The following is a 14,824-nucleotide window of genomic DNA, read 5'->3' as shown; positions in this document are numbered from 1 at the left end:
AAATGTCAGCCTTCCTGCTCCTCTGATGCTGCTTGGCCTGTGTTCATCCAGCTCTACACCTTGTTATCTCAAATTCTCCAGCATCTGCAGTTCCTACTATCTCTGACTTTTATAGCTTCTGTTGTTCATCCAATCAATTCCTAGATATTTTCTAGTGAACCTGTTCAGAGATGTTATGACACACTTCTGGAGCAGGGGGGTACTTGAACTCAGGCCTCCTGTCTCAAAGGTTCAGACTCTACCACTGTGCTGCAAACGCCCTTCCAATCAATTCCTATCTGAAAATACACAACAGGCCCTCATGCTCAGACAATTATGCAGGCATTTAAGGGCTTTATTCTCAACAATTCTACCAATTCAAGGACAGAGGACTACGATATCAAAAATCAGCAGTGCCCAGTTAACTAAACAAGTCCACCAATGAGATGACGTTGGGAGGAGACTTGTACGCAGCATAAATACCTTTTAGACGGAACAGGCAGGGGTATTGTAAAATTCCATGTTATTTTGTCATTGTGAAAAATAAACTAATCTTAAAAAATAACACTTTGTCATACATGTCTCTGATCAGAGTGAACAACAAGCAAACAGCTTACAACTTAACCTAGGGGCAAAAACCTCTGAACCAGAGCATTTTGTACAGCTTGATCTCAACTTTAGAAATTTACAGCTCATTCATAGAGTTTCCATAATTAATCATTACTCAGCCTTACATGAGAAGGATCATAGGCCAGGAGATAAATGATGTTAAGTGAAAGTATATTGATTTTCTAAAATTTTATTTATGTTTTATTTGAAACCAGAGTTTGAAATACAACTAAGTACAAGGGGAAGATTTTGGAAATGGGGAGAAAGCAATGGGCTTCAGCTGGTGGAAGGAAACTGTGAGACGGGCTGTGATAGTGAACACTGGGACTGCTCCTGCTAATTTTACTTCCCTTTCACTTCTGAAACAGAAATCGCTTTTAATCAAATCACAAAAAATATTCATTTCACCACGAAATGTTTGTTGGTACAAACTGTTGAAGTGCAAAGCCCCATGGATTTTTTTTTTAAATTAAAGGAGGCAGAATAAGACAGGACAGTGACAGAGGTAAGACAGAGGAGGAGGAGGGGGTTCAGACAGAGTGGGGGGAGAGGAGTGAGAAAGAGACAGAAATGAGGGTGAAAGAGCTGAGAGTGTACAGACGGGAAAAAGGGGAGAAGAGACAGAACACAAGCTGTGACAGAAAGATACTCCAGCGTGAAAGTCAATTCACATCTAACCCTCACTTTCACATTAATTCCACCAGCTCAGACAGTGTTCAGCCTGAGGGGACCCAAGATCAGCTTTAGCTAAACCTAGTTCCTCAGCTCAGCCCCTGTCACCACTCCATTCCTCTGTTCAGGAATTGAGCCTGATTCTTTTTCTCTCTCCAGCTCTGCCTCTTAACCAAAAAGGCTTTATTATTCAGCCTTGCTGCTTGGCATATTTTAACAGTCATTTCTATTAATCACGCCTTTAAAATGATCCATTTATTGCTTTAGAACTGTTTCTCATGGAGCTCATCGTAACTGTTAAGGTGACCTTTACAGGAATTTGCTCACCAGGCCCCCAAGGAAGAGAAAGATTGAAATGTGCCTACACCCCCAATCTGTGCCAAAAGGTTGGGCACTTCTGTATTATGTCATGGCATGCTCCCACAGGGAGCTTCCAGATTAAAATTTCCATTATTCAACGTAAAAAGGACAGTTCATTCACTTTGTACCTTTCTAAGTATTTGTCACTGCCTAAGATTTGTTTTTAAGCACATCACCACAAAAAGGATGTTACAAAATTTGAGACGTAAAACGTGGCTATGAAACCACATCTCAAAATAATGGTTTTATGTCACATTCTTTCCACATGCCGTATTCCGAAGTGATGGAGTCATTAGGGGGAGTAATCAGAATGACTCTTACCTTTTCACCAATAGCAATACAAGCCTTTGAATCCAGGTCTCTTGGTGGACTGCAGAGAGAAAACAGAAGGATTTCAGCTTACACAAGTTTTTGCAGCAAACCCCGAGAACTCGCTGTTACGCGCGGGAGACTGAGGAAACATGCTTCAGATGGTTCAAGCTGCAATTAAATGTCAAGGCTGCATTAAGGGTACAGAAGAGATTCGCAAAGACAACCTTGCGAACAAGAGGCTACTTGAGAAAGCAGGCTGGATAAGGTGAGGTTCTCTTCGTGAGCATAAAGCTGGTGATCGGGGGGGGAAACGTATGTTAAAGTATTCAGCATTTTGAACTGGTACGTTAACAAAAATGATTCCCATTGATTGGTGAGTCAATGTTGTGGATGCTTGAGTTCTCAAGTGCATGAATTTAAAAAGAAAACACAAGGGGCTCTGGTGGTGCAGTGGTAGTGTCCCTACCTCTGAGGCAGGAGATTTGGGGTTCAAGTGTGTCATAACATCTCTGAACAGGTTGATTAGGAATATCTATGTTGAAAAAAAATCACCCTGAGAACAAATGTGGGGGCTTGTGAAAATTTATATGACATATGAGTTGAAGCATGGAATGAATTTCCAATATCAATGCTGAAAGCAAAGCCTTGATAGATTTTTTTTCCCAAAAGAGAAACATCTGAAAATAAAAACGAAAATCCGAGAAGGGTAGAGGCAAAGAGAGGGAGACCGAGACTAAATGAATAGGTCTTTTAGATTCCTGAATCAACATGATGGACCAAAAGGCCTGCTCCTGTGATTCAGGAAGGATGCTATTTCTGCATTTGTTTCTGAAAGAAAAGCATACAAACACAGTACATTGCCAGTAGGATCTGCAGATCACAAATCTAAGGGCCAGGGCTGACCATTACTTGACAGGTCTTGCTGGATAGCCCTGTGTAATACTAACAGTGCAACAGAACCCTCTTCCTCAGTCGCTAACTGCACAGCAGAAGAGATCCTCAGCCAAGAACTGCATACCATTCCAACTATCTACTTAGCCCCCCACAACCTCCCACCCCATCCCGTCCCCTCATTCTCCCCTCCCAGCCCTTATACCATCCCACCCAGCTCACCCCCACTCCCCTGGGAGAGCAAACTGGATGGGCAGCAGGGAAAACCTTCTATTCATGTATGTAAACAATACGAAACATATTTAAAACAGGAGTCTGGAATTGCTCTTTATTCCGGGAATATTTCTACACCACATCCAAATAGATGTCAGTTTTCTGATCCAGCCCCCTCAGGCAAAGTTGGAAAGGCAGACACACAAGTCACTGTATGTCCACCTTATTTATTTCTGATCTTCGCCTTTAAAACGAGCGCCCAGTCCCCTGGCTGTGCTTCCTGTCCTGACCACAAAGAGATACAAAAGGATAGCACAGAAGGGAAAATACATCACAGTTCTTGTAGATATCCTCTCCGCACACCTGACTGGAGTTTACATAATGTTCATGAATAACTACTTCTGTATCCTACAGTACAATTTTTTTTAGAAATCAGAAAATGCCTTTGCCAGTGAAATTATTGGAAATTTCTGTTCTTCTGCAAAATAAAAAATGCACTGGTTTGAACAACTTGGCAACAAGAACAAGGCACATTGGCAGAGGCTGGTATCACAATGCAGGAGGTGGTTCCACCAACATCCCCTGCTCAATGATGAGCGAGAAGGGATAGGCGACGGCCTAGTGGCATTACCACTGGACTATTAATCCATAAACCCAGGTAATGTTCTGGGGAGATGGAAAGAACTGCAGATACTGGAGTCAGAGATAACGCAGTGTAGAGCTGGATGAACACAGCAGGCCAGGCATCATCATAGGAGCAGGAAAGCTGATGTTCTGAGTCAGGGCCCTTCTTCAGAAATGGGGGAGGGGGAAGGGAGCTCAGAAATAAATAGAGAGAGGAGGAGTGGGGCAGGGGAAGGTAGGTGGGATGGTGATAGGTGAGTGCAGGTAGGGAGTGGTGGGGATTGGTCAGTGGGATGGGTGGAGCGGATAGGTGGGAGAGAAGATGGACAGGTTGTGTCAGGTCAAGAAGGCGGGGATGAGAGGGAGGGTTGGACATGGGATGAGGCCGTGGAATGGGGAGATTTTAAAACTAGTGAATTCCATCGGGCTGTAGGCTCCCAAGGCAGCATATGAGGTGCTGCTCCTCCAGTTTGCGGGTGGCGTCATTGTGACACTGGAGGAGGCCCAGGATGGACATGTCTGGGGACCAGGGTTTGAAACCCGCCATAGCAAATGGTGGAATTTGAATCCAAAAATAATCTGAAAATTAAGAGTTTAATGATGACCATGAAACCATTGCCTGATTGTCAGGAAAAACGCATGTCCTTTAGGAAGGACATCTATTATCCATCATCCTTAACTGGTCTGGACGACATTGATTCCAGATCCATAGCAATGTGGTTGACTCTCAACTACTCACTGGGCAATTAGGAATGGGCAATAAACACTGGCTAGTGATGTCCTCATCGCATGAATGCATAAGTAAAAGCCCAGCAGAACAAAAGATAAGGCTAAAGATTATTGCTTCTAACCCAGCCTTCTCTGGAGGTTCCTAGCATCGCAGATGTCAGTCTTCAGCCAATTCAATTCAGCCTGAGAACAAATTCACCCAACATAATATCAAGAAATGGCTAGAGGCACTGGATGCTGCAAAGGCTATGGGCCCTGACAGTGTTCAGTAACGGTGGTAGAGATTTGTGCTCTAAAACATGCCACACCCCTAGCCAAGCTGTTCCAGTACAGCTACAACAATGGCATCTAACCAGCAATGTGAAACAATTTCCTGGTACATTCTGTGCACAAAAAGCACGATAAAAACAACCCAGTTATTGAACACAATAATTACGAACCCATTAGTCTACTGTGACTTGATAGAGGTGTACAAAATGATCAGAGGTATAGATAGAGTAGACAGCCAGAGACTTTTTCCTTTTACGAGGGGACATAGTTTTAAAGTGAGTGGAGGTAGATATCGGGGAGACGTCAGAGGTAGGTTCTTTACTCAGAGAGTGGCAGGGGCGTGGAATGCATTGCCGGAGAGGATAGTGGAGTCAGCCTCATTAGGGGCTATTAGATAGGCATATGGATGATAGTATAAAGTAGCGGTGGAGGTTCGATAGACCTTCGGTTTTGGGTAAAAGTTTGGCACAACATCGTGGGCCGAAGGGCCTGTACTGTGCTGTACTGTTCTATGTTCTATGTTCTTGATTGTTAAACTGAGGCATTAGGCAGTGGTATTGTGGATATGTCAGTGGACAATTAACCTGGAATCCCAGACTGATGTTCTCAGATCATGGGTTCAGTGTCCATCATGGCAGATGGTGAAATTTGAATTTAATGAAATTTGAAATTCAAAATCTAGCCTAACGGTAACCATGTAACCGCTGTCATAAAAATCTACCAGGTTCACTAAAATCGAACAAGTTCATTAACATAACTTTCATGAAGGAAATATGCTGTCATTGAGTCAGAGTTATACAACATGGTATCAGACCCTTTGGTCCAACCAGTCCAAGCTGAACACAATCCCAAACTAAACTAGTCCCACCTGCCTGCTCCTGCCCCATATCCCTCCAAACCTTTCCTATTCATATACTTATCCAAATGTTTTTTAAACATTGTAATTGTGCCCACATCCACCTTGGAAGTTCATTAAAACACAGATGCCACAATTGGAGATATTAACATCAAGAATTCCAGAATTAAAGGAATGCAGAGATCCTGGAGAGAGATGGGAATGAAGGAGATTGCAGAGATTTGGAAGACCAAGGCCGTAATGGGATTTGAAAATAAGGATGAGAATTTTAAAATTGAGGCACTGCTTAAATGGCAGTTAATGTAAGACAACAAACACAGGCAACAGAGGAACAGAACTTGGTACAAATCAAGAGACGAAGGATAATGTTGCTCACAGCAAAGGCTGGATGCAAGGTTAACAGAGATACAAGAATAATAGATTCACATATGACAGGGCATCAGCTATTCTAGTTGATACAAAGTTACACTTAGTTCATTGCAATAAATTTTTAAACAATTTACCTCTCAAAAACATCCATCTTTTTAAATGGTAAAGTTATCAGGATACACTTCCAATAAATGAAATACAAGATTTATTCTGTAACTATGACAAATTATGACAATGGTAAGAACATTAGAAATTAATTTCTGGTTAAATATGAGATTGGTACACACATATAATCACAGCGTGCAGTATGTTCTCACTTAAAGTTGTGGCTGCATTTCTGAACATCACAACTTTAAGTGAAACACTGCTTCCCACAGGAACCGATCTTAAAACTATAGTTCAGTTCTGTTGGAACGTTCTTAACAGAAAAAATTAAAACACTGTACACCGTATAAGTAAAATATTTTGCATTGTTAAATTTTAACTGAGTAACTGGAATATTTTTAAACTTATGTTAAAAGATAAGAAAAATGTAACTTGCTCTTACAGTACCTCCTTCTCGGCAGCAAACCTGCTTCCTCAGTATCCCGCTCACGGATGCTCCTAGTAGCTGCAGGCCATATCCACACCCTCACCCTCTGAGTTAGGGCCTTTCCATCCCTCTCCAAACTCACATCCCTCCCTTCTCCCGGACTTGTGCTCCCATCAAGATCCAACCTGAAGTTAAGAGTTCCGATGTTGTGAAAATGCAAGTCCCAATTTTTCAAACACGTTGAGGCTTTTGCAATTCCTCTTTTTATAAAACAAGCTCCCCCCTTCGCCACTTCCCTGGACTAGGTGCTCATAGTGAGCATTCGGAGAACAGCAGTGAGACAAAAGCAACTTTGAAAATCATTTCAAAAGAGAAGAACAGCGACTGAAAAAGCCCCGATCTTGTGAATTCTGGAGACTCGCACTTCCGTGACATCAGTACGGATTGAATCTGGATCTTGAATGGAAATGTGAGTCCAGGAGAGGGAAGCAACACCTGGGTGACTCATGGAGAAGGAAGAGGCCATGACTCGGAGGTTGGGCAGTTGGGGGCAGAGGTACTAGCCGAAGTCATCAAGGAACAGTGTTAAATTTCACAACAATCAACGAGAGTACCTGCCCCATTAACTTATCAACATTAAAGCAAAACAACGTTCAACAGGCCAACTTTAAATGAGGGCTTACGGAATTCTTTTGCAGGGAATTTACAGGATGTCAGAAAATCTTGTGTGAATTTATCGAGTCTATTTATTGAATATCTTCAATAAGTACACTGTGGTTTCAGCAAATAAATGTTCACTTTATCTGGTACACCTCAAGTCACAGTTTCTCCTCCATCAAAAAGGTTAGCATGGGACCAACAGAACAGACTTACGGCTGGACCTGAATGTATTGTGAGTGGATGGTAGCTTAAAATCAACTTTGATGGCTGATTGCACAGAACACCTCTCAGTCAACTGAACTGCGGTGAAACGAACTTTGTCTTGTTTTTTAATCTTTTACAGAGAAAGAACTTCAGCGTTACAGGTTTCTATTTTCTCAGAAAAATAGTAAATATTAATACATTAATAAATATTTGGGCTTATTACGGCAGTAATGTTTCACACAGTCGAAGAGAATAAGCATCTTGCAAGAGATTTCAAAGATTGGAACACACTACTCTTTAACAGTGTACTTATACATTCAGGACATTTCTTCTCCTCAATGTCATAACTTCAGAAACAATTCATGTGGCTTCTTCAAAAGGAAACAAAGGATAATGTGCATTCATAATAATGTGTCCACAGGATGTGCTAAAATTGCTATATATGCTTTGAAGTGGAATCACCCTTTCAGATTAGTAGTTTGATGATCAGCAAGAAAATAAAACAATTCTGTGGTCACTGAAGGGAAAGAGGAGAGTTTGGGGAGGAGCATATGGCCCTAAGGAGGGCCAGCTAAGGATATAACAGGAGAAAACACAGACAGCTGTAGATCCAATTAGATGAAAAGGGACATGACAAAAGATTTCATCAAAGCAGGAATCTTAAAGATGGAGATGAGAGCATGGGAGTCAAAAATAAAACCCAAGTTTTATTGTGCAACTGCAGCATGGAAGAAATGATGACATTTACTTTTAAAAGACCTGCAAACTAGTTGGAAAACGGTCATCAAACATTCGAGAAAACAGCTGGCAATTACCAAAGTACATCTGTGATTTGTACCTAAAAACAATCAGGTAATTAGATACAAAATATGCTCATAGAAGTAACAGCTTCAGACAAAGACAGGAAGAAGAAACCAAAATAGTTCAACACTGAGGATGTTATACAATGTGAAAATCAGACTTCCTGTAACTTCATATCAAAGTGTTAGCTAATGGTACGAGTGTTTATGTGGTAAACATGGCAAAAATTCATACACAGGTCACCTTAAACAAACATAATGTTCTTGTCAGTTCAGCACCCATGATGCTCATTATGTTAGGAAACATGGTGGCTGGATCCTCAATGTATACACACAATTCAATATCCTTCAAACAACATGTTACCTCATTTCTCATTATGTTTCATGAGTAATTCCTCCATAGGGCCCCAATGTGATCTCAGAGGAAAGGGGAGGGTTGATGAGTGTTTATTGAAAGGCACCTACTATCACCGAAAACAGCAGTGAAACGCATGAGCAATACAAGCCCTTGAGCAGATGTTTGGACTGTCTAATCTAACATGCCAATCTCATTTACCAAGGAACATTGGTGGAGGAGGTACATGGAGTGGTTCGTGCTAAGAATAGTCCTTAGTCTCACAGGTCGGTGACTACAATTAGCGTTCTTGAGGCCTTAACTACAATAGAGAAGAATTGGGAGTACTCCGTGAAGTATTCAGCGTTATTGCAGTTCTGTCAAGAGTAGATTGTCAAGGGCTTGCAAACTTGTTCGTATCAGTTTTCCTCTGGGCCAAATGGTCAACTAAAGGCCCTATCAAGGGGAAAAAATAGATACCATCCACTGGCAGTGCCACTCCATCTCATATGGTTTACAGAGGGTGCCTCTAACAAAGATTCTCTCACATACTTCCAGAGACTGTAGTGCCTGTGCACTGTCAACACAGAGTAGGAACATAGTTTCCGAGAAATTGGACTTAACTTCAAAACATATCAACAAATTACAGTACGCATTCAATTCTGGTCTCTCTTCTATAGGAAGGATGTTGTGAAAGGGTTCAGAAAAGATTTACAAGGATATTGCTGGGGTTGGAGGGTTTTAGCTACAAGGAGAGGCTGAATAGGCTGGGGCTATTTTCCCTGAATGGTCAGAGGCTGACGGGGTGATCTTATAGAGGTTTATAAAATTATGAGGGGCATGGATAGGATGAATAGTCGCAGTCTTTTCCCCAGCGTAGGGGAGTCCAAGACTAGAGGCCTTAGGTTTAAAGTCAAAGGGGAAATATTTAAAAAGGACCTAAGGGACAATTTTTTCACACAGAGGGTACTGCGTGTATGGAATGAGCTGCCAGAGGAAGTGGTGGAGGCTGGCACAATTACAACATTTAAAAGGCATCTGGATGGGTATGTGAATAGGAAAGGTTTAGAGGGATATGGGTCAAATACTGACAAATGGGACTAGATTAATTTAGGCTATCTGGTCAGTATGGACTTGTTGGACCGAAAGGTCTGTTTCCGTGCTGTATATCTCTATGACTCTATGACTTAGATAGTTTTGCAACAATTGTTCATTTTTTTAAAAAAACATTATACCCCAACAGGATTTATGGATGGCATTGAGCTGTTCTGAACAAAATACGCATATCACACTGAATTATCCAATCTAATTATTACAAAGTGGTCTTTGAGGTGTTGGATGGTAGGGCCATGGCTGATCCTAATTACTTCAGAAGCAATGATCAGCATTTGGGAGTGGCTATGGCTATTCCAGCCATATCACCTACTGGAGCTGCAGTACAGCCACGAACTGGATAGAAGATGAAGGCTCCAAGACTGTCTCGCACCAGCAGTGGTACATGGTAACCAGAAGAGAGAGACAGGAAAATACTAGTAAGATATCTCTATAACATGTGGGAACTATAGAATCACAGAAGCATGCAGTGCAGAAAGGCCTTTCAGTCCATCAAGCCTGCACCACCATGTGAGAACCACCGGACCTTCAACCTAACCCCATTTACCAGCACTTGGTCCATAGCCTGGAACGTTATGATGCGCCAAGTTCTCATCTGTATACCTGCTCTTTGTCTTATGCCAGCGACATCATTATCTCTTAATCAAGCGAATCAACCAGGTCTATTTTTAAACACTCACGATCAACGCTCTGCAGAATTAAAGGCTTGCATCCATCCCCTCTTTACCTTGTGCCACAATCATCTAGACAGTGGCATCTCTCATATCTTTTACTTAACCATAACAGAGTCAAGATCGCAGCACAAATGCCCACTGGTGTTTGTGGAATTCTCTGATCCTTTTGATCCTGTGAGTCATGTCTTTGTTTGTAAAACATTCTTCATGTGTTGAATCATGTTGCTTCATACATTTCAAATCTATTTGTCATATCAAATCCTCATAAGCATATATCAGCATTTCTTCAAATGCAGCAATGAAATGATTCTGGTGAAATTCAGGTAATGAAACATAAGAACTCAGTAGTACAGGCAAAGCACTTCAACAACAGAAGGGAATATAACCTCCAACCTCAGTATCCTATTCAACACTGTGCTGAGGTTCTGTTTCAAACACTTTCCATTACAAATGCGTGCACCTCGGTAACATGACCTGTCTTTAGCCCAGAGATAGTACCAGCTTCCCACTGAATCCCTCTGCCATTTGTCACCATCAGACACAAAGTTTACAATGCTCGCCAAAGCACTAATTAGCTCAATTTGCATTGACTTCAGCTCCTCCAAAACACTGCCTCTTTTGGCCAAGTTCCTGCTGTCTTTGCACACCAGCCGAAGCCCCAAGACCATTCATGTAAAATTCACATCCTTGTGTTTAAATCCCTCTGTAGCTATGCACCTTCCTAACTCTATGGCCCCCTACAGTCCAACCACATTTGCTCTCCAATCCTTGAGCTCTTCATCTTGACACTCTGCACTTTGTGTCTCTCTCCACATCAGCCATATTCAGTTAGAGACAAAAAGAAACTGCAGATGCTGAAATCTAAGGTAGACAAACAGGAGGCTGGAAGAACACACCAGGCCAGGCAGCTTATGGAGGAAAGGAGCAGTCAACGTTTCGGGTATTACACTTTTTTAGGACCGGATGTGGAGGTAGGGTGAGCTGCACATAAAGAGGCAGAGTGGTGGTGATAGGTGGACGCTGGTGGAAGGTACGACCTGGTTGGTCGATGGGAGGGATGAATCTGTTTGGTGGCTGGAAGGGAGGGTCAGAAGGTGGAATGGAAGGGAGGAGGTGGGGCTGGAAGGGGAGGCAGGGGATGGGAAGGAAGGTTATTTGAAAATGGAGAACTCAATTTGTGAATGCATGTTTGAAGAACACCTCCTTATTTTCCACCTGGGCACCCTACAGCCCGGAGGAATCAACACGGAGTTCTCATCAGCGAGCAAATACAAACCAATACTCTCCCTTGCGAGCAATGGCAGCTCAATTCTACCTCAGCTTCTCTCTCCACCCTCCTCAAGGACCGTTGTAGTCAACCATTACCACCTTACTAAACTAACCTTGCCCACACCCTACCATTCCCATAGGAAACATTGATTCCTGTATAAGTTACTTCCTTCAGTCAGAAATTTGTTTCCTGAAGGAGACTAAAATACAAGTTTTACAGAGTCAGTCAAATTTGTCAGCATGTAGTTACTTTATTACATTTAACATGCAACAATCTCACCAGCCAATTAACAAAGATAACCATGGTTTCTCATTCTCATTTGTACCAGTAATGGTGAATTGTCCTATTTCTGATCAAACTGTCTTTTCTGACCATTATACTAAATGTTACCCACTTGGTCAGCCCTTACCCATGCTCTATGATTTTTAAAGAAAACCTCTGCAGTACTGGCTAGCATTGAACGATCCCAAGTTTCACAAAATTATGGCTACTCACGTGGGGCTTGCCTGTGGTTGCTCGAAAACTTCCTTCGATAACTTCAGTCCCCTGCTCTTTTTCTTACCTGTTAAGATATAAACCACAGAAAAGAGATGATGATGAACTGAGGCCCAGCACCTTTAATAAGATTGAAACAATATGCCATCGTGGCCTCCGGCTTGTTATGTTTTACTATGTGTTTTGCCACACAGAAGAAAGCCATTTGACCCATCATGTCTGTGCCAACTCTTTGGAAGGCACAGCCGATTAATTCCATTCCGCTCCATCCATTCATTTCCCGTAGCTTTGCATTTCCTTTTTCTTTCTGGTTAAGCATTTATCTAATTCTGTTTCAAAAGTTAACAACTGAATTTGCTTCCACCACTCTTTAGGAGACAAGATCCTGACATTGAAGACATTGCAGTGATAGTCAAAGCCACAATTCTATTTGAGGAAATTAACCATTTGAAATGAAATACATCACTAGTTTAAATTGTAATGCAGGAATGAGCTCCCAGTGATTAAACCTCATCCATATATTGAACAGAAATGACAAGTGGCAAAGGGATGAAGGCAGGATACGGTGCATGTAGTCATGAACATAATTGGTATATCTGGTCAGTGCAGCACCAAATTAGCATCAATCTGTGCTTAGGGCATTGAAATAACCGCACAGAGGCCGGTATCCCATCACCAAGTCCCCTTTATTTACTTGTGCACAGTACACTGGTTGCGGCCAGTCAGCTCAGAGTCAGTCTCCTGAACTGAGGGGATTCTAAATCCCCTAATATTGGTCTGCCAGGGCTTCCCCATTGGCGTTGGTTGACAACCCCAAGGATCTCGCAGTCAACAAGGTCCACCTGGTTCCAATCACTGCGTGTATCTTTCAGGGGAGAGCGAGGATCGGGATAGGCTCCCCCAGCCATGCGTTAAAAATGGCTAACTTCCTGTTAATCGAACCGTACATATGGCACGGTGACTCAGTAGTTAGCACTGCTGCCTCACAGCACCAGGAACCCGGGTTTGATTCCACCCTCAGGTGACTGTCTGTGTGGAGTTTGCACATTTTCCCAGTGTCTGGTTGGGTTTCCTCTGGGTGCTCCGGTTTCCTCCCACAGTCCAAAGATGTGCAGGTTAGGTGAATTGCCCGTAGTGTGTTCAGGGGATACGTAGATTAGGGGGATGGGCTGGGGTGGGATTCTCTGAGGGTCGGTGTGGACTTGTTGGGCTGAAGGGCCTGTTTCCACACTGTAGGGATTCTATGATGATCTATGACATCTGAAACTAGATCCCTTGCCGATTTTGGAGAAAATAAAAGGAGAATAGGGTCGTTCCGCGAATATACATAATGCAACTGGCCAGGGTGCACTGCAGCAACAGCCATACTTTGTGACCTGAGGTGTCCAGTTGTTCTGTGCTTTATGTTGTAATTTTGAAATAATTAGCAGTTGTATAAAACTCCACATATTAACTTCATTCTTCAGTGGAAAAAGACTTTATATTCACCAAATGATATACTTAAGCTATCCAATTTTCAGGAAAGTAAATATATTTCTTCACATCACCTCACTTTACAATTCATGTTTTTTAACAATTATGGGACAAACCAACGAAACATCATTAGTTTAGTCTTCAAACTATTTCAAACTATATCAAACTATTACTTTGACTTGAAGAAATATGAATGCTACACACTTAATTTGGGTGCAACAGTGTTGCCTTAAAAAAATCTCAATCACTTAACCTTACAAATCAATTCATCTCCTTTCTTATTGTTTGTATGATTTTGACAGTGCATCATAGTTTAAAGCTATAAGATAATATAACTGAAACATTCTTGCATCACAATTGCACTTCAAGAGCACTTCAATTAGTGCACTTTTTAAAGAAATTAACTGCTGCCAGACTCAACACGAATTATTCTATAGCGTAGCGACCACCAACTGCTCTATTGCAACAGTTAAATGGAATTGTTACAGCACTGACGGAGGCCACTCAGCCCCTCGTGACTGCACTGGCTTTCTGAGTGAGCATTATAACTCCATGCCATTTTCCTGCCTCTTCCTTTTGACCCTAATTATTTCAATAATGCCCTTTTGAATGCCTCAATTGAACCTGCCTCCACCACATTTTCAGACAATGTGCTTCAGACCGTAATCACCTGCAGTGTGAAAAAGAATTTTCATTCGCTTCTTTCACATTTTACCTTACAACTGCGCCCTCTTGTTCTTGATCCTTTTATAAAGGGAATAATTTCTCCATATCTACTCTGTCCAGTCCCGCCTTGGTTTTGCAAGCTTCTATGAAATCTCCTCACCAAGGAAATCGTCCCATTGCCTCCAATCTATCCTCATCACTGAAGATTTTCATCCTTGGAATCATTCTCGTAAATTTCCTCTACACTCTCCAACGTGTTTACACCTTTCCTAAAGCACCTAGAACAGCACAGAACACTCCAACCGATTTCGAATTAGTATCTTATACAAGTTCAGCATAACTTGCCACCTCTTGTACTCTTTATACTCTTGAAGATAAGGTGAGAACGCTTACCTTTCATGGCTCTTTAAAATACCACTATCCCAGTCTACACTCAGGCAAGTAAAATCCCTGATTAAAACAATTCCATGATATCTGCATCTCTTTGTAATTTCCTTGGAGATTTGTTCCTCTATATCTTTCCTGTTAGTTGGTGGTCTACATTGACTCAAGCAAGTGGATACCAACAATAAGAGATAGTAGGAACTGCAGATGCTGGAGAATCCGAGACAACAAGGTGCAGGGCTGGATGAACACAGCAGGCCAAGCAGCATCATAGGAGCAGAGAGGCTGACGTTTCGGGCCTAGACCCTTCATCAGAAATTTCTGATGAAGGGTCT

At 42.0% G+C, this 14,824-nt stretch overlaps 1 protein-coding gene across 1 annotated transcript in view; it reads right to left on the bottom strand.

Annotated features, from left to right (window-relative positions):
- LOC109935499 (dual specificity mitogen-activated protein kinase kinase 6) overlaps positions 1–14,824 on the bottom strand; it is a 77,276-nt gene that overhangs the window by 31,225 nt on the left and 31,227 nt on the right. Inside the window, exons 2-3 of the mRNA XM_048611100.1 lie at positions 11,967–12,086; positions 1,942–1,990 (exon numbers count right to left, since the gene is read on the bottom strand). Coding sequence (XP_048467057.1) covers positions 1,942–1,990; positions 11,967–12,086 — 169 coding nt within the window. The remainder of the gene's footprint in view (positions 1–1,941; positions 1,991–11,966; positions 12,087–14,824) is intronic.

The sequence above is a fragment of the Rhincodon typus genome, chromosome 23, assembly GCF_021869965.1.
Source record: "Rhincodon typus isolate 14 chromosome 23, sRhiTyp1.1, whole genome shotgun sequence".
NCBI classification, from domain to species: Eukaryota; Metazoa; Chordata; class Chondrichthyes; order Orectolobiformes; family Rhincodontidae; genus Rhincodon; species Rhincodon typus.
This window is presented reverse-complemented; position numbering and strand designations above follow the sequence as displayed.